This window comes from Coptis chinensis, chromosome 6 (assembly GCF_015680905.1).
Source record: "Coptis chinensis isolate HL-2020 chromosome 6, ASM1568090v1, whole genome shotgun sequence".
Lineage (NCBI taxonomy): Eukaryota > Viridiplantae > Streptophyta > Magnoliopsida > Ranunculales > Ranunculaceae > Coptis > Coptis chinensis.
Genome location: NC_141461.1, coordinates 67,729,572 through 67,755,684, shown reverse-complemented (window position 1 = coordinate 67,755,684; position 26,113 = coordinate 67,729,572). Strand labels below are relative to the sequence as shown.

Sequence of the window (26,113 nt, the reverse complement as noted above, 5' to 3'; positions counted from 1 at the left end):
ATTGCTGGCCTTTATAGCATCATCATCGTCCAAAGTCTCAGTAATTCTCTTGCAGCCATCTTCTTACCGACCACTTCTAGAAGATTATCATGAAGGATGTCATGCATTTTGACATTAGCAGAGTTCATAGTACTTTTCATGAATTAAGAAGTCGTGGCATTAAGAAGCCGCAACGTAAAATTCTTATGCAAAAACAACTTTTCATATAAAACTACTATGCAAAAATAGATTTGCATAGAAAAACGAGCATACAAAATTAAATTTGCATATAAAATACTACATATGCAAAAATAAATTTACATAGAAAAACTGGTATGCAAAAATAAATGTGCATAGAAAAACGAGTATGCAAAAATAAATTTACATAGGAAAACTCATATGTAAAAATATATCTACATAGTAGAATTTATAGTGAGAATACATTTGCACACTGAAAAATTGAAGGAAGAAAGGAAAAAGATAGAAAAAGAAAAAAAAAATAGAACTATTTGTTCAAACCCACAAGTTGAGATGACATCATCAAGTCTATTCAATTAATTTGAAGAAGCTTGAGACCCAATAATAAGATGAAATTGAAGAAGATCTAAAACAGTTGGAGAAAATTAATTAATAGATTCAAAATCAAATCTTTCAAACAAACCAAGCTCCTGTCTAGAAAAAAATTGAAGGTGATTGAGAGAGAGATCGAACCAAACCTACCGAAATTGATTACTGATAAAAATCGAAGGTGATTGAGAGAGAGATTGAAAGTGGAAGCTTGTTTCTTCAATGGCGAAACAAGAACATCACTGTTTCAATGTTATTCAATCGGTGTTCTTCATTTTTATTTTTTTCTCATAATCCTCGATGTTCTTCAATCTTAAATCTCTATTTTCGTATTCCTCCATATATGAAAGGGTAGAAAAGGAAACAATTTTGATGAGGAGATTAAAATTAGACCGGGTTTAATTATTTTTACAAAAACAGGGAGGTTATATATAAACAATTTGAAAAGAGGGGGGTTTAGTGGGTCGGGGCGATTTAAGGTTGGTTTAGTGTAACGGGTTCTGAATGAGGGCGGTGAGCCTCATTTCTTGGAGTCAAAAGTGGTAAACCCAGTAACGTTGCTACGCACATGACGTGATATGGTATGTTTCTCTTTTTTTTCTTTTTCTTTTCCTTATTGTTATTGTACGTTGAAGTTGGTAAATTGAGATGTAGCAAGTTTGATTTGCTTAAGAATTATGGTGGGATTAGAGCATCATCAACGCACTGCCCTAAAAAAAATTGTGACACATCAGCATTTTAACTCGGTCGAAATTGCTAAAACTAGTTTATGTACCAACGCGTTTTGCAGAAATTTTTTGTTTCTATTTTGGACGGTAGAACTTGTCCTGTACAAATGCAATTTTTTGTTAAACGGGACAACTTGTCCCATGCCTTATTCCCTCAATTTCCTTAGCGCCAATTCATTTTGGCACCTATCATTTCCCGCCCTTTTCTACGCTATATCTCATTAGAGTTAGAGTGAAATACTATTCATTTATATCTTTCTTCATCTCTTCTAATCAGCTTTAGTTTTCAGTTATAAATTTTTTATATTTTGTCATGGGTTCTAGTAGTAATAGCCACAATTGGTACAATAGAGTAAGTGAAGTGATTTTCGATGATAATGATGAAACTACCGCAATCGCTCAACAAATGCAAAATGATATAGTTGTAGTGACGTCAATTATTCCAGCTATCAATGCTTTATCTGTACCAAAATGGGTTGGATCTGTTTATGCTAGAGAATACACTAACCGCGATCGTGTTAATGTGCATGAACGATTGGTGGCTGATTATTTTGCTGTTATACCAAATTATAGAGCACGTAAGTTTCTTTGTAGGTTTTGTATGAGAAGACCATTTTTTCACCATATATTGGAAGTTGTAACTAATTTTGATCCATATTTTAAGCCTTCCTGTGATGCTCTTGGTTTGCATGGGGTTTCGGGTTTGGTGAAGATGGCAGCTGCAATACAGATGTTTGTTTATGGCTATCCAGCTGATTCAATGGATCACTAGATAAAACTTTGCTGAGAGTACGGCTCGTGCATCATCATTTCTGCATTGCAGTTGTCAACTATTTTGAAGAACGGTACCTAAAAAGCACGCCCAATGAAAGAAGATGTAACACGCTTGCTTGCAGTAGGTGAAGAACGCGATTGGCCAAGTATGTTGGGTAGTTTAGACTATATGCATTGGGTATAGAAAAATTGTCCAACTGCGTAGCATGGAACTCATTTGGGTCATACTATAAAAGCGACTGTGATTTTGGAAGCAGTTGTAGACCATGAGCTATGGTTTTGGCATGCATACTTTGGAATGGCTGGATCGTGTAATGATCTTAATATGTTAGATAATTCTCATTTATTTGATAATTTAGTCAGAGGAATAGCTCCAGCTTATATTTATCAAGTTAATAACAATCCTTACAACATAGGCTACTACTTTGCTGATGGAATATATCGACCATGTGATACACTGATTCAAACAATCTTATCTCCTGCTAGTCCCATGGATATTAACTTTGCAAAAGCGCAAAAATCAGCTCATAAAGATGTGGAACGTGGTTTTGGAGTTTTATAGGCTAGATTTGCAATTGTTAGCAGGCCTGCTCGTCAGTGGGATAGAGGAGCTCTATCTCGTATGATAAAGACATGTATTATACTTCACAACATGATTATTGAGAATGAGCGTTATGAACAACTTCCAACGTGGAAACCACCTTCAAATGAACGATTGCGACATGAAGTTGAGATGCAGAGTAATGAACATGAGCTTGTGCAAAACATGGTAGCCAAAACATTAAATATTCGTTGCGGAGCTACTAATGAACAATTGAAGAATGATCTGGTGCAACATCATTGAGCATGTTATGGTGCATGCCACAACTAAAGGAACAACTAATAATTTTGTTTAAGTTTGATTTGTCTTAACTGTATTTTCTGTTAAGTGTGTTTTTTAAGTGTGCTTTTATCAAGTTTGTTTTGTTTAAATAAGATTGTGATTTGTTGAATACGATTGTTGTTAATTTGGTAAAAATTTACGCATTGTTTAAATTAAATTAAATTAAAATTGTTACAACTTACTTCAAATTAAAAATGTTACAACTTCAAATTAAAAATATTACAACTTACTTCAAATTAAAAACGTTACAACTAAAAATCATCAGTTTCATATTCTTCATTTTCATCCCTTAGAAATGGATTGGGAAAGCGTGTTCGCCTACCACGAGACTAACTAACACTACTTGTTGATCCAGAAGAATAAAACGACCCAAACTGTTGAGAAGGAGGAGTTAGGAATGTATAGACTAGGAGGGGTTGGAATGTATGGAGTAGGAGGAGTTGGAGTGTATGGACTAGGCGTGGTTGGAGTGTATGGAGTAGGAAAGGTTGGAAAATTTGGATAATGAGGAACAGAAGGAGCAGCATGAATTCCTTATTCTTGTTCAACCTACTTACGATAGATAAATTGTTGCTTAGCTTCCCAAAATGTAAGTTGAATACCGCTAAACTTGCTTAGATCAAACATCATGATATCTTGTTCTTTCTGTGCTTCAAGTCTCAATCTTTCCTCTTTTTTATCCTTTTTCATTGAGATGAACATTTGTCATTAGGTCTGTTTGTTCTTGCAAATATTTTGCAGTTGTAAGTTGATTGTCTCTGACTTCCTCTAGAGTTTGTGCCATTTGGTGCGCAACTTCATCAGCATCTCTTTTCTTAAACTTCCTTCCCTTTGGGCATTTTTCTGATGCGGGCACTTCACTCGATGGTTGACTTTCTTCATCTAATGAAATATTGGCTATTCCAATATTGTTAGCAGTTGATCCACCACTGAGGCCACCAATAACATCACTAGTAGAAGTGGTTTTCTGTTTTTTTGAACCACTATCACTTCTAGCTTGATAGCGGTGATTCCATTTTGGACTTAAAATTAAAACCCAATAACAATGCTCAACTTTAAATGGTTCATTTACAATAGTTAAATAAATAGTACGAGCTCATGACATTGTATCATCTGCATTAGTACCACTAGTATTCACTCTCGATTGTTGATCATAATAACCTTGAAATAAACTTACCGCATGTTGGATTTGGTGAAAACGAGCTTGAACCGATTAACCAGTTCATGGTTGGCCTACATAACCAAGCTGCCTCATACGCTTGTTCAATTCTTCAGCAATTTTCTCCAAAAAAAAACAAATCTATTTTGCCCCGTTCCAACATTTGCATCTTCTAAAATAAAAATCCAACTATGACATAAACTTTCATTTTCTATGACTGTGAAATTTTTTGAATGACCTTTTTTTTTTCCAAAGTAAGCTAGGGTTAGGCCGACCCTCACCTGTATTAAAATTAAACTATGTTGTACAGTTTTCGAGAAGCATCTTCCTACACTATTACATGTAAATTACAATCAAGTGGAGGACTCAAAAACTACAAAAATTGCAATCTCTCTGATATAGCCCTGCTAGATAATATGCTGCCTTATTACATTCCCTAAATACATGAATAAAGGAAACATCATCAAATGATTGCACAAGGAAATGAATGACCTTAACCAAGTCCTCACAATACCATGGAGGCTTTTCAAGCTTATTGATTGCTTGAATAGCTCTCAACGAGTCAGACTCCACTTGCACTTGCTTGAGTTGAAGTCTTGAGCAGAGAGAAAGCCCAATTTCAATGGTCTTTATTTCCTGGTAAATAACTAATCCCAACCCACCACTACCAGTAAAACCGGCTATCACATTCCCAAATTCATATCTAATGACACCTCCATGTCCATCTCCTTTGGATGCAACTGTTCCATCTGCATTCAACTTTGCCTTGCCTGGTTCAAGACAACTCCAATTGCACTGCTTGTGAACTGGAGATATAAGTTGCACTTGTACACCAATGGCTTCAAGTAGTCGTCTAGCATCAGCTTCATTTGTCAGCTTTGGGAGTATATTGGCTATTTTCTTGGCTTTGGGTTTGGCTATTTCTACCTCCCCTATTTTCTCTGCCTCTAGACTTTTGTGAAGACATTTTGTTGAAGAATGAAAGAAGAAAGATGAGTTAATTGGTGAAAATTGAGAGAGACACTAATGCAATATATGTATAGGCTACAAGTCCAACGGATCTAAACATATTCGTTGGGCCCAACAGTACAAAATCCAACTGTTTTAATTTTTTATTAAAAAAAATAAAAAAGACGGTAAAAGTTGACCCGTTCAACATCTGGACGGCTAAAGTTGTCTCGTGCGAGTGGCTACTAAATTTATAAGTATTTTGGTCAGAATTTAACAATTGCTGAGATAAAAACGATAGTTTAACAATGCGCGTTGGTAAACGAAATTGTTAGAAAAATTGCTACCTATCACATTGGCAATCAAAAATAACAACACGTTGATGATGCTCTTAGAAAATTATAGGTTTAGAAATTAAGTGGTTGTATTAAATTAGGAAGGGTTGTTTGATTGGTATTGGTATTTGCCTATTTGGTAGCTAAGTTAGAATTAAGATTAGAATGATTGGTTTGGTTTTAGAAATCGAGCTCGTTATGAGATCATATGAGATCATATGGTTTACCTACCCATTATACGAACTTCAAAAAAACTCCACCATAAAAAACAATGAATTATAAGCTGATTTTTGGTAGAGATATTTGTCCCACAATATAGATCATCCTTAGAAAAAATTATCACATTTGAAAATGTCTAGACGTATCAAAATTTGTTTGCAATGTTATAAAATTATCAAATGGTCTAGATTTTTCAAATTTCAAAACAACTTTTGACCAGGTTAAACATTTCCGTTTGGACTGATTTTTTTATAAGAAAATTCTCTATTATGATAAGACTAAATTCACCAAAAATCAGCCCTCAATTCATCTTATAAATCCACTTTTAGTAGTGGAGTTCATTTGGAGTTTATATAAGGTGAAGTTCGTATAACGAGCTCGTATGGTTTATTAGAGAAAATAAGAAATTAGAAATCAGATCCAATTGCTGAAAAAGTGAAAAGAGATGCCATCATATTCGAGTCAATAGAAGTCAATCGAGATGCATCTTGTGATGGGCTGAATCTACGTGAGTTAATGTGTTAAGGAATAAAGAGGCTGTTTTTCGCTTTTTTTTTTCTCATTTCGAACAATAGCAAAAAGAAAATAAATTCCATGAGGTATTTCTCATTCAGCATGGAGGTGATAACCTCTTGCAGCAGAGAATAGAGATGTTTCAATTCTGTGTTTTAAGCATTCAACGTGAAACTCGTTAGTTGGATTTAGGGCGGTATTTGCTACTTTTCCAAAGTTAAAGTAATGGTAATTGAATCAAAACAAAAGTATTAGATTTGGTGCTAATTTGGTTTTGGAAGTGCGACATAATTGAATTGAATCCCACTCAATAACTCTGATTTTGAAAAGCTGTTCTTCATCTCCCTGAGTCACCAAAATCTCTTCCACCACGTCACACCAAGATACCTTACTTCGATGTTGGATTTACAAATGATCAGTTTGGGCAGTTCACAAAATAACTCCTAATTAAGCTTGCGACATGGAACTAATGGAAGTCGATGGAAAGCTTGGTGTCTCACTTCGACCATCTGACCAGCATAGACTATTGACACCCTAGAAAAATGCAAACAAGTTTCCTGCAATGACATTTCACCGAGCAACACAAGATACACTGTTTCCCATGTACACTGACACGCTTTCCAATATATTGTCCAAAGGCGCTGAACAAATACAAATCAAACCAATACCGGTTTTCTCAGTTTCAGTTTATACTCATTGGAAATACAAAATTACAGCACACCCGTTACATGTTGACATTGGTAAAATGCCATGAACTATGTAACACTCTCAATGGAGTATCCTAAACAAAATTGCAGTCATCTCTCTGATGAATGTGAGGCACTCCAGACATGAAGACATTCTCTTAAAAGCACTGGTTAGATACTCCTTCATACTTAAAAATTGGTGTTTCAGTGAGATCTCACGTCTTGAAGATATCGAGCCACCTGTTGAGCACCAATGAAAAGACCATCTGCAACAAGAAAAAGTACAACCTGTACGACCCAAAGTGCAACTGAAATCAGTTCATGATGGAATAATAGTTTTAGTTTGCCCAGCAATTCCTAGAACTTTTAAATCCTAAACTAATAAGGGTAAGATTCGTACCAAACGGATAGAGAATACTAAGCGATAGGCCCAGCCTTCCTTTGCAGCTGCTGCTCGTTGTTGATCAGTCCAACTGAAAGCAAAAGTATAAGGGAAAAAGTACTAAAAACTACTTGATAGCATTCGTAAAAAATTAACCAGGGTCCGATCTCTACATTCAAATTAACAGTCAACGCTGTACTCAATAAAAGAATCAAACAGTCCGACATTTAAATCAAACTAATTATGGGGCTAGGAGTAGCATGGTTATGCTGTAAGATTGCATATGCTGATATGCATGCTAGGGGTGCCAAGAAAAACACATTATTGTGATTTGTACTTGTGATATAGATGCAGGCTGGTCTGTTTACCATTTGACACAATTTCCAAACAGTTTAACATGGCGTACAAATGATAGCAATCTCATGTACAGATCTTTCTGGACAGTTAGTTGTACTTGTCCTGGCAAGGATCTAAAATAAAAGTTGACATAACATGATGGCATAGCACGATCTGTGTTGTGGACTCCAAATACTTGGTTAGAAGACTAACAATAAAGACAAGGACAGAATCTTCTAGGTGAGATTGATTACATCTTTCAGTATCTATTGACACCATGCTTACTTGCAAGGGGATTAGTCCTTGTAGATGCTTCAGAATCCCATCACATATAACTCATAAAACTAAACTCAAAGATTATCCCATCACATATAACTCATAAAACTAAACTCAAAGATTATGATATGAAAAGAGTGGCTGATATTACCCAAGAAATTCAGAGACACCACCAATTCCAGCAAACTTGAAAGGCTGAGGACCTTCCCTTTCAAGATCCTGCTCTCGAAAATAATGAAATTAGTTCCCCAACACACACACACACACCAAAAAAAAGAAAAAAAAAAAGACATTAAAAAGGCGAAGGAAGATATAGATTTTTTAAGTGACACCATACTTCTTCTTCAGCAGCCTCTAGTCCACCTTGAATCCAGAACAGATTTCTATAGCCCGCATTGTAGAGCTGCTCACATGCAGCAAGGGACCTGAAAATGATGATAGATATGATAGAACCAAACTTCATATTACGCAACATTTTTCTAAAAATAAAATTTACTTCTGCAGTTAGCTATGAACTAATTTATTTCTGATCTTGGATATCTCACTGGATGGCAATAGTTACTCTTTCAGTATCTTACTAGATTTTGGACCCGGGCATACACCCGGGATCTATTAAATATTTTGTGTGCTGAAAAGGCTTTACAAAATGTCTCACACAAATTTTCGAATCAGAATATATTTTTATTGAAAATAAACCGAAATACGTTAATAAGCAACGATTATGGTGCATAAATACTTGAAAACTAAGGGATCAAATTGATATAGTCTTTTCACTTTGTGGTTTAGGATATTAATCCATAATTTTCAAATAGAATTATCTTAAACTCGATCTAGCTTGTATAATAGTTTTCTTAGATTTATGGTTATTTAGCGGTAAATTTTCGAATCAGATTATATTTTTATTGAAAATAAACCGAAATACGTTAATAAGCAGCGATTATAGTACATAAGTACTTGGAAACTAAGGGATCAAATTGAGATAGCCTCTTCACTTTGTGGTTTAGGATATTAATCCGTAATTTCCAAATAAAATTATCTTAAACTCGATCTAGCTTATATAATAGTTTTCTTAGATTTATGGTGATTTAGCGGCAAATTTTTTAATTAGAATATATTTTTTTTGAAAATAAACCAAAATACGTTAATGAGCAGCGATTATGGTGCATAAGTACTTGAAAACTAAGGGATCAAATTGAAATAGCCTCTTCACTTTGTGGTTTAGGATATTAATCCGTAATTTTCAAATGGAATTATTTTAAATTTGATCTAGCTTGTATAATAGTTTTATTAGATTTATGGTGATTTAGCGGTAAACGGTGATGACTAATGTGTACAAATCACTAAAATAGATTAATTGTTTCCATATCCTCAAATAATACACTACTCCCACTTGAAAAGATTTATCACATGAACGCGTCTTACGAACGGGTGTCGTTATACTAAATTATTTTAAAAATATTAGTAACTATGCATAGCTATGAGATATAAAAATTATATTAATTACTCATTTAAATTTCTTGCACCACTCTCTATAAAAAGGAAGCATCAAACCTTGATAAAACTCATCGACTTCTTTTTATTGTTAGGTTTAACAATATAAGTTTGATTGAAGTTTTGTGAAAATGCCCAATGTTGTGAAGATAATATTGAAACTACTTGAATAGCAAGGCATTCCCAATCACAATAAAATAATTATGATAAACACTACTTAAAATGCAAAACTATATTTGTCGAGACATTTATTCCCCCTACATATAATACAAATATGTTTTAGGGTTATTAGTTAATTGCATTTGCATCAAGTTTCTGATTTTCTATTAATTATTCTTTGAGATTAGTTTAATGTAGTACGTTACATCCAGTTTCCAAATTCTCATTAATTATTTTTTGAGGTTAGTTCAATGCAGTTGCATCAAGTTTCTGATTTCCCGTTAATTATTATTTGAGGTTAGTTCAGTGCAATTGCATCCACTTTATGATTTCCCATTAGTTATTCATTACTGTTAATTCAAGCATATTGCATCCAGTTTTCGATGTTTCGTTAATTAGTATTTGAAATTAGTTCATTGCATTTACATCCAGGTTCCAATCTCCTGTTAATTACTCTTTGAGGTTAGTTCAATATATCTGTATCCAGTTTTTGATTTCCCGTTAATTATTTTTCTAGGTTAGTTCGATAGTTTACAATTTCTATACAGTTTGCATACATGTAAGAGTCAGTTTTAATAAACTCACTTTCGTTTTGGGTTTCTAATTACTCGTAATTACTCATGTGAGAAGGCTAAAAAAGCGGACATTTATGTTTTGGGGTTAGTGCAATGCATTTTGATTTCCAGTTAACTATTTTTTTAGGTTATTTCAATACATTTGCATCCAATTTCTGATTTCCCGTTAGTTAATCTATGATTTTAGTTTAATGCAGTTGCAGTTGCATCCAGTTTTTGGTTTTCCGTTAATTAATCTTTGAGGTTAGTTCAATGCATTTGCATCCAATTTCTGATTTTATGTTAATTGTTCTTTGAGGTTAGTTCAATGCATTTGCATCAAGTTTCTGATTTCCCGTTAATTATTTTTTGAGGTTAGTTCAATGGAGTTACATCAAATTTATAATTTCCCGCTAATTATTCATTTAGGTTAGTTTTTTCATCCATTTTTCAATGTTTCGATAATTAGTCTTTGAGATTAGTTCAATGCATTTGCATCAAGTTTCTGATTTCCCGTTAATTATTTTTTGAGGTTAGTTCAATGGAGTTACATCAAATTTATAATTTCCCGTTAATTATTCATTTAGGTTAGTTCAGTGCAGTTTTATCCATTTTTCAATGTTTCGTTAATTAGTCTTTGAGATTAGTTCATTGCATTTGGATCTAGTTTCCGATTTCCCGTTAATAACTCTTTAAAGTTAGTTCAATACATCTGCATCTAGTTTCTGATTATTTATGCTTTAAGGTTAGTTCGATGCAATTATATCCGGTTTCTGATTTCCCGTTAATTATTCTTTGAGATTATTTTAATGCATTTACATTTAGTTTCCGATTTCCCACCAATTATTCTATGAGGTTAGTTCAATGCAGTTGTATTCAATTTTTAATTTTCTGTTAATTATTTTTTGAGTTTAGCTCAATGCATTTGCATCCAGTTTCCGGTTTCCCATTAATTATTATTTGAGATTTGTTTAATGTATTTGCATACCGTTTCCGATTTCCCGTTAAATATTTTTCAAATATTTACATCCAATTTCTAATTTCCCGTTAGTTATTATCTAACGTTAGTTTAATGCAATTGTATCCAGTTTCCGATTTCTAGTTAATTACTTTTTGAGTTTAGTTTATTGCAATTGCATAAAGTTTCCGATTTTCCGTTAATTATTCTTTGAGGTCCGTTATGTATTTGAATCTAATTTCTGATTTTATTTTAATTATATATCCAATGTGGTGTGTAATACCAACTTCTACTGATCCATCTGTACTGTCCTTACAAACATGACATCAAAAGTAAATTATGCTTGATTACTATGTGGGATCATCGAAGATTATCCAGTTCCCGATTTTCCATTAATTATTCTTTAAATTATGTATGACTCACTATGTGAAATCTTTAAAAATTATATACGAACGGTGTTTTATATTAATTATTATTCAAAAAAATATTTATAAATATCTTGCGAACTATTATATATTAATATTATATTGATCACTCAACCAAATTTCTTATAACGTGAAAACCCCACTCTCCATTAAAAAAAAAAACTTACTTTTGATAAAACCCTTCACCTTTATTTTGTTGTTTAATAATAGAAGTTTGATTGAAGTTTTGTGAGATTGCCTAATAAGGTAAAGTTCATATATATTGAAGCTACTTGAATATCAAGGACTTCCCAATCATACGAAAAAAGATAAAATAAACACCATTTTAAATGCAAAACTATATTTATCGAGACATTCCCACAATATATAACCCAACTATGTTTTGAAGTTAGTTCAATGCATTTGCATCCTGTTTCTGATTTTCCATTATTTATATTTTGAAGTTAGTTCAATACAGTTGCATTCAATTTTCAATTCCCGTTATTTATTTTTTGAAATCAGTTCAATGCAATTACATCAAGTTTCTGATTTCTCGTTAATTATTCTTTTCGATTAGTTCAATACATTTGCATCCAATTTCCAATTTCTTGTTAATTGTTCTTTGAGGTCAGTTTGATGCATTTGCATCCAGTTTCGATTTTTCCTTTAATTATTCTGTGCGATTAGTTTAATGCATTTGCATCTAGTTTCTGATTTCTCGTTTATTATTTGATAAAGTTGCATTTGCATCTAGTTTCCGATTTTCTGTTAATTATTATTTGAGGTTAGTTCAATGAATTTGCATCCAGTTTCCGATTTTCCGTTAATTATTTCTTAAGGTTAGTTCAATGTATTTGCATCCGTTTTTCGATTTCCCGTTAATTATTCTTTAAGATTAGTTTCACGCATTTGCATCATGTTTCCAATTTATAATTAATTTTTCTTTGAGGTTAGTTCAATGCAATTGCATCCAGTTTTCGATTTTCCGTTAATTTAATCTTTGAGGGTTAGCTCAATGCATTTGCATTTTCCGATTTTCCGACAATTATTTTTTATGTTAGTTTAATGTATTTGCATCGAAGTTTTGATTTTCCGTTAATTATTCTTTGAGGTTAGTTTAATGCAGTTGTATCCATATTATCATTTTCTATTAATTACTTTTTAAGATTAGTTTAATACTTGCATTTGCATCCAGTTTCCGATTTCTCGTTAAATATTATTTGAGGTTAGTTCGATGCATTTGCATTTAGTTTTCAGTTCCTCATTAATTGTTTTTAAAACTATAGTTTCATTCAGTATTATATATTTTTTAAAATATTTGTCATTATTGCTTTCCCGTTATTTTATTTATTTTTTCATTTTCTATTATATATTTTGTGATGTTATTTTTTGTATAATTGTTTTTAACTATATTTTGAGGCCGTGTTAAGGATATATTCGAAATAAGTCGGTGTTTTATCATAGACACTGAAATTGTATGATTTGTAATAGAGAATTAGTTTATACAAATCACATTTTTTAGCAATTTTTTTATTTGATCAAATATATAAGAATTGGAACACTAAAAGTGTTTGATTCATAATAGGAAATTACCTTTTACAAATCATCTATTTTTTAACAATTTTTTTTATTTGATCAAATATATAAGAATTAGAAATACACTCAAACTCTCCAAATATAAGAATTAGAAATACACTCAAACTCTCCAAAGAGATTCAATGTACGTGGGATTGTAGGGTATTAGAAAAGACTATTTTTAATATTATAGTGACACATAGGAGAGAAAAAAAACTAACTCTCATATTAGAGTGCCACATAGGAGAGAGAAAATCCTCTATTAGAGGTCTCTGCTTTAGTATATAGAGAGTAGATATGGATCTCATTTGATTCTGAGCTAACAACTCTTTAAATCTTTCAAATAGATTTTCATATTTTTGAAGCTTGTACAACTATATAATCTAAATTATATCATGTTTTTCTAATGAGCAATAATCATGTTTCTGATTATGTTTATTACCAACTATTTGAGATTCTGGTAACGCCCTAAGAAGTAAGAACACCTATTTTCGGCACTTTAGAAGACTCTGACTCACAGACTCCTTGAGCTATAAACAGTACGAATCAAACTGATAGAGCTTGACCACCAACTCAAGACATAAACGGAGTCAATGCAAGCACTAGTAAAACTCACATGGTTGAAAAGTTTCAGAAATGCAATTTTTGCAGTTTGCAGGAGTACCTCAGTCCTTTTTGGCATGCAACAATAAGATCAGTGTCTTTGGCGAACTTCTGCTCAACCTTCGGTATGAACTGGCTGTTTTTAAGAGCAGTGATAGATAACTTATAAGCATAAATCACAATGCAATGTAACAGAAATAAGAGACACAGTAACTATTGAACATACTTATCATAGGACAATGTGGGTACGCCACTCCACCATCCTCCTACACAAAAGCCAATCAGTCACAAAAAAATAATTCTAACCACCAAATTCTGTGCAAATATTCATAAACTTCTATACTCTGAAGAAATTTAGGAATGTTTCTTCTAAAACACTACTCTAATAAGAAATATATTGCTAGAATAGTGTTCAGAAGCTTCAATAATTAAGAACACCAACAAAATTTAGTATAAACAACACCTATATCTACAGTTAATCTTTAACTAGAAGAATTAATTCTCTCAAAGGATAATATTCAATATCAACCATCTAACCGTGAAGGCTTACATGCCTTGAGAAACCATATTCCTAATTCTAATTGGGAAATTAAATAGGAAATAACTCTAAATCCTATTCCTAAATTCTACTACTAGTCGTGAATCTTGATTTAATTAGGAAACATAGGATATAAAACCTTATTACTACAAATAAATCACTATACTAATTTAAAAAATTAATAGATATAAAAAGCTTAATTGACAATCTTTAATGCTCATGCACCGGAAAGTCTCTAAACACTACTCTAAAACTGGCTCTGTAGTGCGTATCTTTGCATTATAAGAAGCAGTGTCCAAGTATCAAAGCACACAGATGCAAGAAACAATAAGTATTTGTTGTAGTCTCAGAGGAAATCCTGACCATAGTATACAACAATCAATAATAAACAACAGAACTGGAACCTTGAAAATGGGCATACAGTGTTGAGAGATTGCCCATATCACATAATCGATATGTTTTAATTTTTTAGAATACTTTTTTTAATCGATAAAAGATAATTCACTATTATACTTTAACAAAATTACATCAATACCTAGAATCAGACAGCAGCTAATGCAAGGACCAAACTTGGAACACCCAAGACCCCCATACACCCAATACTCTATCTAACCTGCACTCAGTACAATACCAACCTAAAAAATAACAAGATGAAATAATAATAGAAAAGGAAGAAGAAGACAAAAAAAATTGAGATCAATTGACATTCACCATGCAAGCATTTCTTTCACCCAAAGTTACACCACCCAACCCCTTATCCAACCCATAGCACCAAACCAGCCCACTTTGATCAAGATGCATCCCCTTCCCACTCATTGTTAAGGGTTCATAAAGATTAAATAAGTATTCAGAATAAAGCCAATTGTAATTATCAGGCATTGGTGAACTTCTAGTCAAGATATGGAAGAAAGTTCACGACCCTACAGTACATGACATCCAGGATCTCTTTTTCTTTAAAGATCCTTGTTTCACTTTTTTTTAACGACAAAATAATGATTTGTATTCATAAAGAAAAAAAAAACAAGTACAGTAAGGATGAGATATCCTACAAATGCAAGAAGCAAAAGGAAACCTGAAAAACAAAAAATGTTGTTCCATAGGGGACACTGACACGCCTCCAAATCCTACTTTACCCGATCTACAAAGGAAAACTAAAAAGAAAAACTTCAACATCCACAGGAAACATTTGCCACAAATATCTGGTCTTGACCGACGATCACCGTTTTCCTATTCAGTATTATTTTTTTGCATATTTTGTAGGTGTTCATAATATATATAGAAAAACTCTAAAAATCATAGTTAAACAGTTTCAAATCGAATTTGACATACATAAAACATTTTCATCTGCTACAACTAAGCCAGGTTGGAATACACAGCTTCTAAGTTGTAATGACTAAACCTGTTGCCTGCCATTATTGACTGGTGATACTAAATTAAATGGTTCTATGAAGTAGCAAACTCAGGGTGATACCCATCATGAAGCTTGTGATCTTTTTAAATGTGGTTCCAGCATCAAATGTGCTATCAATATCGAATATAGGAATCCAGCTCGAGCCTTTTACCCATGCCTGTTGAGCAGATAGAATACAATTTCATAATTAAATATCAGCGGTTGAAAAATAGAGCAGTTTTGTTGTATGGGAAACTAAAAATGCATATCATGTTGGATATCAAGATATACTATAGTAATCAATAAGTGCCAGCCATCAGCTTCTTATTCTGAGCATTTGAAGAAAATGATATGAATGATTTAAAAAGAAAGTAGTAGTTGAACAAAATTTTCAAGATAAGCTTAAAAGTCTGGCCAGCAAGGCTCAAGGACATTTCCTTTGTAATAATGTATGTATTCAACACTAACCTTTTTGTGTTCCACGGAGGGACGAACATCAAGTAGGGTTTTGTTAGTGAGTTGAATGGCATACCCAGCTTCCCTTGGCGTGAGAACCTTCACCTTTTCATCTCTGATCTACAAACACTAGTCACACATGTAAGATAGTGTCTTAATTGACATGAAAAACTATATTATTTCAGTGCTTTCAAGTAAAATTAATGCTTTCATCAGCACAATACTACCAGCAATATGTCAGTTCTTTATTAATGTTTTTATTACCACAAGACTACCAGCAATATGTCATTTCTTTAGTATTTGAATCAGTTCGGTAATTAATCGGATTACAAGTTATAGTCATTAGCTCAAACACAATCATTGTTTAAAAATACTTGAATGCAGTCATAATAAATAGGAAAAAAAAATGCATGAATGTGTAACAAACTATACACGAAATCTAAATTTGGTGTATAATCCTTTTTTTTTAGCAAATTTGGGTAATGAACTGCCACTACTTTTGCAACATTGGCTTCTGTTTGCATTCCGTTCATTTTTCTCTCATGTGGAAAGTGATTTTTATTTTTCTCTAATTGTTTTCCTATATGGATATTTCTTATGTGGCATATGGGGGAGTATAGAATACATCAAATGCAAGATTAATTAATCGCTCCCCATGCATGAATCACGTGCTCCATATCCCCTCTTTCTTCCAACATTCCAACAATCATATTCCTTTCTTCTTTCTTCCGCCAATTATATAGATACAGTAAAACCCTAATCTAAGAACCCTTGACTCCAATTCATTTCTTTTTCCCCCAATTCCCACCACAAACTTAAATTTGCAAAGTTGTCGAAAAGTCATCTTCAAATTAGAGCAGGGAAAGTTGTGTAAAATCCACGAACATCCACAATTTGATTTTAATTAGGAAATCTCTCAAACTAGTGTTTTTCCGCGCTCACTTTCAAATTGGGGATTTGACTTAAAGAAATGAAGAATAGTCCGGTTGTCTGTGTTTTGTGTAGGCTACACGTGGCAACTACGCGGCAAGTTTTAAATAGACACATAGGAAAATTATTCGAGAAAAATGAAAATCACATGCCACATGTGAAAAAAAATGACGGAATGCAAACAGAAGCCAACGTTGCAAAAGTTGAGACACCCAAATTTGCTAAAAAAAAGATTATACACCAAGTTCAAATTTCGCATATAGTTTGTTACCTATTCATGCATTTTTTTTCTCATAAATATTTTCGATACTGAATAATAGAATAAGATAAGAAAGACAAAAATATGGAGAAAAAATCAGGTTGTGACGATGCCCCGAACCCCCAATGGACCATCTGAAAGCAATATGGGAAATGCCCTTAAACCCCACATTTGCATAAAACTATAAAAATTTATTGACATTAATCATAGCACCCACTTCTCCAAGGCTTTAGAGGAGAATAAGCTGCAAAAATTGATTACTCGTGCACTGACCAGTGATAATGAGATATGAAATCTCATACGTTGTCCCGTTGTACCAGAACAATACCATTTCAGGGTGGATCTTTCTTTTTTCCTTTTCTTTATGCATGAAGCTGGGGTTAGCCGAACCCCACTTTATTGTTTGCAACTAAAGTTACATTTTAGTATTCAAGAACCCTGTAGCATCTTTGGCAATAATAATATACAGTTGCTCAGTGAAAGGCACTGTAAAGACACTCGCCGGGTCATCTGTATTACATAGATTAGCTAAGTAGTCTGCAACATGATTAGTTTCTCTTTAGGTGTATTTCAAAATGACTAGCAAAGCAAGTGTATAGCTGAAGTGATTGATTTCCCCAGGGGCTTGCATCTCTATGAGGGCCTTGCTCCACTATCAAGGTAGTATACAGCTATCTTAGAATCTGTTAGTACAATAATCTTGATATATTAATTCCTCTACACAATATGCAGACCTGAAACAATAGCTTGCAGTTCTATGGTTGTTAATCTGTTATAAATAAGAACTTGAACTCCACCATAACCAGCTCTATTCTCTTTCAGTGAACCATCGGTCTTAATGCATGTAAAGTGTGGGGGACCATTTCCACTTGGATAGTAAGAGGAGAACTAACTTATAAGTAACGTGAATGTTATCTTACCTGCAAGAGCCCAATTTTTATTTCTTTCTTATTGTAGGGTATCACTTGCTCTCAGATTTATTCCTTCCTCACAAAATGATATCATTTTTTCATTCCACAATAGACAGACTATTGCACATAAACTAGCTTGAGTGAACTCTTCTTGGAACCCTTCGCCTCTCAAGACATTTTATGAGCTTCAGCAAACTGTGGGTTAACAAATTCCACTCTTGTCCTGGATTTAGCTTGCATTAAAAAATTTCTTCTTTAATCTCCACAATTATGACTTCTTGCTTGCAATAAATTTACAAGTGATTCAGTGTATCATATTACCTTCTTCACTAAATGCCTAAAACATAGGTGTTTTGGGCCGTCCACTATGGATGCAACTTATTAAGATAAGTATTACTCTTGGGAATCCATAGTCATATGTTGTGTTTGTGTTGCACTAGGAGTCTAGGAGTGTTCTTCAATTAAACTTTCTACATATGTGTTGGTAAGAGTAAACCCAAAGAGTTAATGCTCATCTCTCTCCCTCTCAAACTCCAGTTAGATAACTATTATTGAAAGGTTCCTAGGGCTTTTAAGGTGTGAAACTTGGTCATCTTCTCTAGGAGTTGTGGCTTCGACAACAAGAAACGTATATTCAATACCTAATGTGGGAGAAGAAAGAGACTTGATCATGTGCACGCTTCAGTTGCACATAATGAAGGCGCGTGCGCGCTCAGTTGGTTCATGACAAATTCGACCGATATTGGTGTTTCTATAAAAAGGAAGACTCCATTCTTAGAATATAGACGATTTTGTGTACTTGTGTTGTACCTATATATATCTCTGTAATGGAACCCTAAGAAATTAATCAAACAATAAACCCCTTTATTCTCCCATGGACGTAAGCTGCCGCATTGGCACCGAACCACTATAAATCTTGTGTTTTGTCTCTTTGATTGGTTGTTTAATTTTACATGGTATCAAAGCAGAGCGCTTAATCTTTTCTCTAAATCAATCTAAATAAACACAAAACACTATGTCAGATCCAAAACCAAACTCAAAGTCTGTTGTAACAACAGAGACTGATTTTAATCCCGGTTGGAAGCTGTCATCAATTCTCTTGAATGGAACAAATTATATACCTTGGTCTAGGGTTGTTTCGCTATCTCTGGGTGGCAAAAGGAAATTAGGGTTCATTAATGGTGCAAAGGTGTGTCCTGCCATTGATGATGCCGAATATGAGAATTGGGTTTCTAATGATCAGCTTGTTCGATCTTGATTACTCAATTTTATGGAGTCAACGATTGCTGGAATTTTTACTTTCTCTGATTCTGCAAAGGAGATGTGGGATTCAATTGAAGATTTATACGGAAACTAGAACAATTATGCCCGTGTTTTTGAACTTCAACTAGCAATCGGTGCTTTGCAACAAGGTGAGAAGACTTTTACAGAACACCTTGGGAATTTGAAGAAATTGTGGGATGAGTTAAACATATATCGTCCACACACCACAAATACTAAGACTCCTTTGAAACGAGCTGAGGAGGATAAAATCTTCACAGTATTTCGCAGTCTTAAACCAGAATATGAAAATCTGGAAAGAAATATTCTAATGGAAAGCACTATTCCATCACTTGCTGCTGTTTGTGCAACTATTCAGAGAGGGAAACAAGAAAGAAAACCATTAACTTCGAGGTGAAGTCCTCAATCTCTGAATCTACTATATTACTTGCAGAAAACGATTTTCAAAAGAAGTCACAGGGATTTGAAAAGGTAAGGAAAAAAGGGAACCGTCTCACTGTGATCATTGTGGAAAGAACTGGCACACCAAGGACCGTTGTTGGGAATTATATCCGCATCTTAAAAAGGAAAAAGAATTGTCCAAGAAAGAGCATGCCACAGTAGCCGAGACATCAATGTCCAACTTAGATATTAGCCATCAGTTGAGTTAAATTCTTCATCAACTCACTAAGTCCATGCCATCTAGCAAAGGTCAGTATGTCTCAACTCATGTGTCAAGTAATTTACATGCCTATTTTACTATGCCAGAAAATAGTAACTCATGGATAATTGATTCGGGGGCTATTGATCACATGGCTAATTGCCATGTCTCTGTCCATAATTTTGTGTCCAAAACCGAAAAACATAATATTTCCATAGCCAATAGCTCCACCGTTCCCATTCTAGATAGTGGTCAAGTGGATTTTTTTAATCAAAGTCTCAAGAGTGATGCTCTAGTTGTTCCTTCCTTCCCTGTCCAACTTCTTTCTTTTAGCAAACTTACAAATTCTTTAAATTGTGATGTCATCTTTTCTCCTAACTCTGTCGTCTTTCAGGATCGAAAGTCGAAGAGGACAATTGGTGAAAGAATTTATTCCAATGGACTCTATTTGTTGAAGTCGCATAAGAAGGCGTGTCAAGCTAGTGGTTTACTTGAGAGTCGCATTTTGCATAAAAGACTTGGGCATCCATCTAGTCATTCCTGTCAAATTTGTTTACGCATGTTTCTATAAACTCTAATGATGTTTGTGATGTTTGTCAATTTTCTAAACAAACTCGTTTATCTTTTCCAAACTCGCATTCTATGTTTAATAATTTGTTTGAGTTAATTCACTCTGATTTATGGGGACCTGCTCCCGTTAATTCTTATGATAGCTATAAGTATTTTGTATTGTTTATTGATGATAAATCTCGTGCTACATGGTTATATTTGTTGAAATCAAAGACTAAGGTTGTGAATGTTTTCAAGGATTTTCATAATATGGTTACTAATCAGTTTGCTGGAAAAATCAAGACGTTTAGATCTGACAATGGCACTGAGTTTTGCAAAGGTTTGTTACTTGAGTACCTTCGTAGCCAAGGGATAATTCATCAAACTAGCTGTGTTGGCACACCTCAGCAGAATGGCGAGGCTGAAAGAAAAAACAGACACCTTTTGAAGACCACTCGTGCTATTATGTTGGGCATGAATGTTCCTAAGCAATACTGGTCTCATGGCGTTTTAACTGCTGCTTATTTGATTAATCGTCTTTCCAGTCGGGTTCTTGGTTTTAAATCCCTATTGGAAGTGCTCAAATCTAGGCCGCTGAATCTCTCTCATCTGCGAGTTTTTGGGTGTGTTTGTTATGTGCATCAGCAAGCTCTTCATCGAGATAAATTTGATGCTCGGGCTACTCGATGTGGTTTTTGTTGGTTATTCTACCACTCAAAAAGGCTACATATGTTACAATCCGGCAATAAGAAAACTGGTTCTCTCGTGATGTCCGATTTGTGGAATCTGAAGCCTTCTTTCACAATCCAGCTATGCCTAGGAATCCGTCCCAGGGGGAGTGTTTGGCAGATTTGGCACCTCTCCCAGCAATTGGTGAAGATATAGTTCCTGCCGCAGAAGTTATTGAACCCACTAAATTTATGGGTTCTACTAAAAGAAAGGCGGCGCTGGCTACGATGATGAGAACTAAAGGCGACGCGCTCTTGTTCCCGACAACTTTCCAGTAACTAAGGCGCGGGCATGCTCCCAGAATGAGCTAACAGAGGCGCAGCGCTCTAGTGCTTCTCCAGTTTCTCAACAATCAGAACGAGAGAGACAACCTCCAGTAACTCTCAAGGATTACTATAAATCTTATAGAGAACTGCATCCTTCAGTGATTCACAGGAATTTTTATTCCTTGCATGACGTTTCATATCCGCTACAAGAGTATATAACGTTATCACTTAATCTCATCATGTTTTCTTGAGTACAGTCGATGATGTGCAAGAACCCAAGAACTTTGGAGAAGATAACTCTCGTCTAGTATGGAGAAAGGCGATGCAAGAAAAACTTCGTGCTCTAGACGAGAATAAAACTTGGGAGATTGTTATGCTACCTTACGGAAAGAAAACAATTGATTGTCGTTGGGTGTTCAGAAACAAGTTTAACAATGATGGTTCCTTATAGAGGTCTAAAGCTCGACTCGTTGCAAGGGGATTCACCCAAACATATAGTCAGGACTACAAGGAGACTTTTGCACCAGTTGCAAAGATGAACATGTTTAGAGTTCTTGTATCTCTAGCTGTAAATCAAGACTGGAAATTGTTTCAGATGGATGTTAAAAATGCATTCTTACACGGTAATCTTAAAGAAGAAGTGTATATGAGCATCCCACCTGGACATCCGAAGGAGACTAAGGTTGGTTTAGTATGCAAGTTAAAAAAGGTTATCTATGAACTTAAACAATCTCCATGAGCATGGTATGTCAAGCTCAGTTCTGTTCTAGCTATGACCGGTCTTAAACGGAGTGATGTTGATCCTTCCTTATTTGTTAAGTATAGCAAGTCAGGCTTGGTTGTTGTTCTTATTTATGTTGATGACATAATTATCACATGTAATGACCATATCGAAATCTCTAAGCTCAAGGATCTACTGCACAAGAAATTTGCCATCAAGGATCTGGGTATTATGAAATACTTTCTTAGGATCGAAATTGCTTATTCAAAAAGAGATATATTTCTTAATCAAAGAAAGTATGTGTTGGATCTTTTAAGTGAAGCAGGAAAGCTGGGGGTAAAACCATCTGATTCTCCAACTGACAGTGGAGCCAAGTTGGACTACACCGAAGATCTTTTTACTGACATTGGTCAGTATCAGCGATTAGTTGGTAAACTAATATATTTAACTATTACCCGACCAGATATTTCTTATGCAGTAAGCTTGGTTAGTCATTTTATGCATGCTCCAAGGACTCCACATATGAATCACGCTTCTAAAATATTGCGATTATCCGAAAGTTAAGCAAAGGCGGGTATTTGGATCTTGGAAAAATGGGCATACATCTATTACTGCTTATACAAATGCTGATTGGGCAGGATGTCCAATTGATCGGCGATCTACTTCCGGTTATTGTACCTTTGTGGGAGGTAATTTGGTCACTTGGAAGAGCAAGAAACAGAATGTAGTGGCTCATTCTAATGCTGAAGCTGAGTACAGGGCTATGGCTTCCACCACCAGTGAAATTATATGGCTTCGCACTCTTCTAAAGGATTTGTGTTTTGTGCTATACACATTGCTGCAAATCCGGTGTTCCATGAGAGAACTAAGCATATTGAAGTTGACTGTCACTTTCTGCGTGAAAAAGTGTAGTCTAACATTGTCACTACCTCCTTTGTTCGAAGTGATAAACAGCTTGCAGACATTTTTACCAAGGGACTTCCAGCTTCCAAGTTTCATGATATACTCTCCAAATTGGGCTCGCTGGATATCTTCGCACCAACTTGAGGGGGAGTGTGGGAGAAGAAAGAGACAGTGCGTGCGCACTTCAGTTGCACATGATGAAGGCGTGTGTGCGCTCAGTCGGTTCATGACAAGTTCAACCGATATTGGTGTTTCTATAAAAGGGAAGACTCCATTCTTAAAATATAGACGATTTTGTGCACTTGTATTGTGCCTATATATATCTCTATAATGGAAGCCTAAGAAATTAATCAAGCAATAAACCTCTTTCTTCTCCCGTGGACGTAGGCACCGAACCACTATAAATCTTGTGTTTTGTCTCTTTGATTGGTAGTTTAATTCTACACCTAACGATACCACTTCCAATCTCCTTGCGTTATTTAGACAAAAGATATGTCTTCTTTTGTCTTCAATAATAAAAACAAGGTATATCTAATTTATAACTGAACTAGGCCAGTTTCACAACAATAATTCACTAAGCCCAACTTGGTTCTGCAAATGGCTGTCACTTGTCAGCTGAAAAGTCCTGGTTAATTATGTTTAGACTTGAAAGTCAGAACCTAAATACAACTTATAGCTTCATAAAAATAAAAAAAAAAAAAAAAAAATGCACCACTTCTAAATTCTAAGCAATATTTTAGTCCTTATATCAGCAACCTCACTCTCTCTACCACAAAATCAATATAATGTGAACAAGATACTAAAAAATTGGTGTGAAAAATAAGTACCAGAGATTCCCATCTCTTTCTAGCAGCAGCCATTTCCTTCACCTGCTTAGTTTCCTCATCTCCACCCTCAGCTCTCACTTGAAAACTAAAATTCTGAATGAAAAAAACAAACCATCAGCTAAAAACATTACTACCATGCAACAAAACTTTGAGTACGTACTTGTTGTTGGGTTCTGTAACTGTGTTTGAGTTTGAGAAGAGATTGTTTTGAAAACAGCAAGTCACGTGTCCTGCTCGTTTGTTTGTGGAGATTGTGGTTTGAAATGGTTAAGTTATTGAGAGTTGGAAGACCCAAAGCTTCCATAGTTGGACTTCTGGAGAAATGAAGAAACAAAATTCACTTATCCACTTGTACGCACATGGAATAGAATAACAACTGCTTTTATTTTGAGTCACAGTGTCCCATGAGCACACGTGTTGCTCAGTGTCCAACGCAACGACGCCAATTTTATAATCACATTGACTTATTAAAACGGAAACCAAAATCTGAGAGCCTAAAATACCACGACTAAAACTCTAACTGACATGTAGACAGGGATGTCCAAACGGGTACCCCATCCGGCTCCAATCCGACTTTTCGGGTATTGAATGGGTATCGGGTTATTCGGACCGGTCTTGTTTTTTGCGGGTCGGGTTTGGGTATTTGTTGGATATATGTGACCAAATCCTATTCTAATTCTATATTTCGGGTACTCGTCATGCTTATGTTCGGGTTTCGGATATGATAAAACTCGGAATATATGAAATAAAAGAATATTAGATCTCTTCATCAGGAACGTCATTTTCAGCTATTAGATCTCAAGATCTCAAGAAAAACTTCTTTTTCATCTAATTAATCAAAAACCATCTTCTTTTATTGGATTTGATCTGTTTAACTTTAACATCGTAAAGTCACCCAACAGTCATCAAAGATTTAAAGCACACAGGATTGCATTTTTTGAAAAGCAGAAGAAGACAAAAATAGACCAAGCAAGGCAAGCAATTCCAAGACAATAACTCAATAAAATTGATGGTTTTTTGGGAGTTTCGGCTTCTTGTGGTGGTGTGAATCCGACATGTTGATTTGCTCAACTTTGGTGACCATATTTAGAAAGAGGTATTTGAGGAGGTGCTGCAAATTTTCTGAGTGAATGCAAACTTAGCAGCACCATCAAACCCACCAATCTCTTCACAGGAACGTGTGATTAAGTTGTCCTGTTTTTGGAGAATTGTTGAAGGGAAGAAGGAGAAGAGTAATAAGAGTACGGTCAAAGGTAATTTGTCTTGAAGACCAAAAATAAATAGTAATGAGCAAAAGACCAAAAGTTTGTTGAAGATAAATAGAGTTGTTGGGAATTATGGTCTGGTTGGTTCGGGTTCGGGTTTTGGTTGGGCATTTTTACCTTCTATAATCGGGTTTTGGGTTCGGGTTCAGTTCGGATATGGTTTCGGGCTTTTTAACCCTTTTAACGGGTTTAGAGCCAAAATTTTGGGTCGGTCCGAGTTTAGATAGTGTGACCAAACCCGACCTTATGTATTTCGGTCTGAGTTCGGGTTTGGGTTTTGTCGGGCTCGGATAGGATTCGGTGCGGGTTTTTTTTTTGGGTTTCGGGCAGAATGGACATCCCAGACTGGATACGCGACTATTGGATGTAACACCCATAGTACAAAATATCAGGATATGGATATTTATCGATATTCAATTTCTAGATATGTATCGTGGATATATTATTCTCTTTAGGGATATTTGATATTGTTTCACATGCAAATATCGTGAATATATCCAAAATATCGACAAATATCGTAGATGTTGTGGATATTTCTTGATATATCAAGATACATTATTTATACTAGCATTTCGGCATGCTCTATGAGCATAAAATTGAGAGCTGTTCAATTAACCAAGCCATGAAAGCGAGCCCAACAAAAGCCCAGTCAATGTGGCAAGGTTGATTTTAAAAAATTTGCAACTGAAGCCCACTTAAAATAAACGCAACCAAATTGCAACCGAAGCTCAGTAGCAAAAAGCCCATCAAATTCCAGCAAAAGCCCAACCGCAATTAGAGTTGAATATTACATTTACATATTTACTCTTGTCAAATACAACAAATTACAAATAAAATAAGATTAGATTATTGTAAATAGAAAATATGAGCAAGGGCAAATTTGGAAAACAAAAAATCCAGTTGATGGAAACACACTACT

General features: G+C 34.6%; 1 protein-coding gene across 1 annotated transcript; it reads right to left on the bottom strand.

Annotated features, from left to right (window-relative positions):
- Window positions 1-6,700: 6,700 nt before the first annotated feature.
- LOC147494083 (Rhodanese/Cell cycle control phosphatase superfamily protein) lies at window positions 6,701-24,299 on the bottom strand. The gene is made up of 10 exons (XM_086566298.1): window positions 24,090-24,299; window positions 23,930-24,022; window positions 15,926-16,033; window positions 15,539-15,635; window positions 13,756-13,795; window positions 13,591-13,665; window positions 8,123-8,210; window positions 7,937-8,004; window positions 7,192-7,264; window positions 6,701-7,079 (listed from the first exon to the last, which is right to left on the bottom strand). Exons 1-10 carry the CDS (start codon window positions 24,231-24,233, stop codon window positions 6,996-6,998), a joined length of 870 nt encoding a protein of 289 aa, XP_086422424.1. The 5' UTR covers window positions 24,234-24,299; the 3' UTR covers window positions 6,701-6,995.
- Between the last annotated feature and the right edge of the window lie 1,814 nt (window positions 24,300-26,113).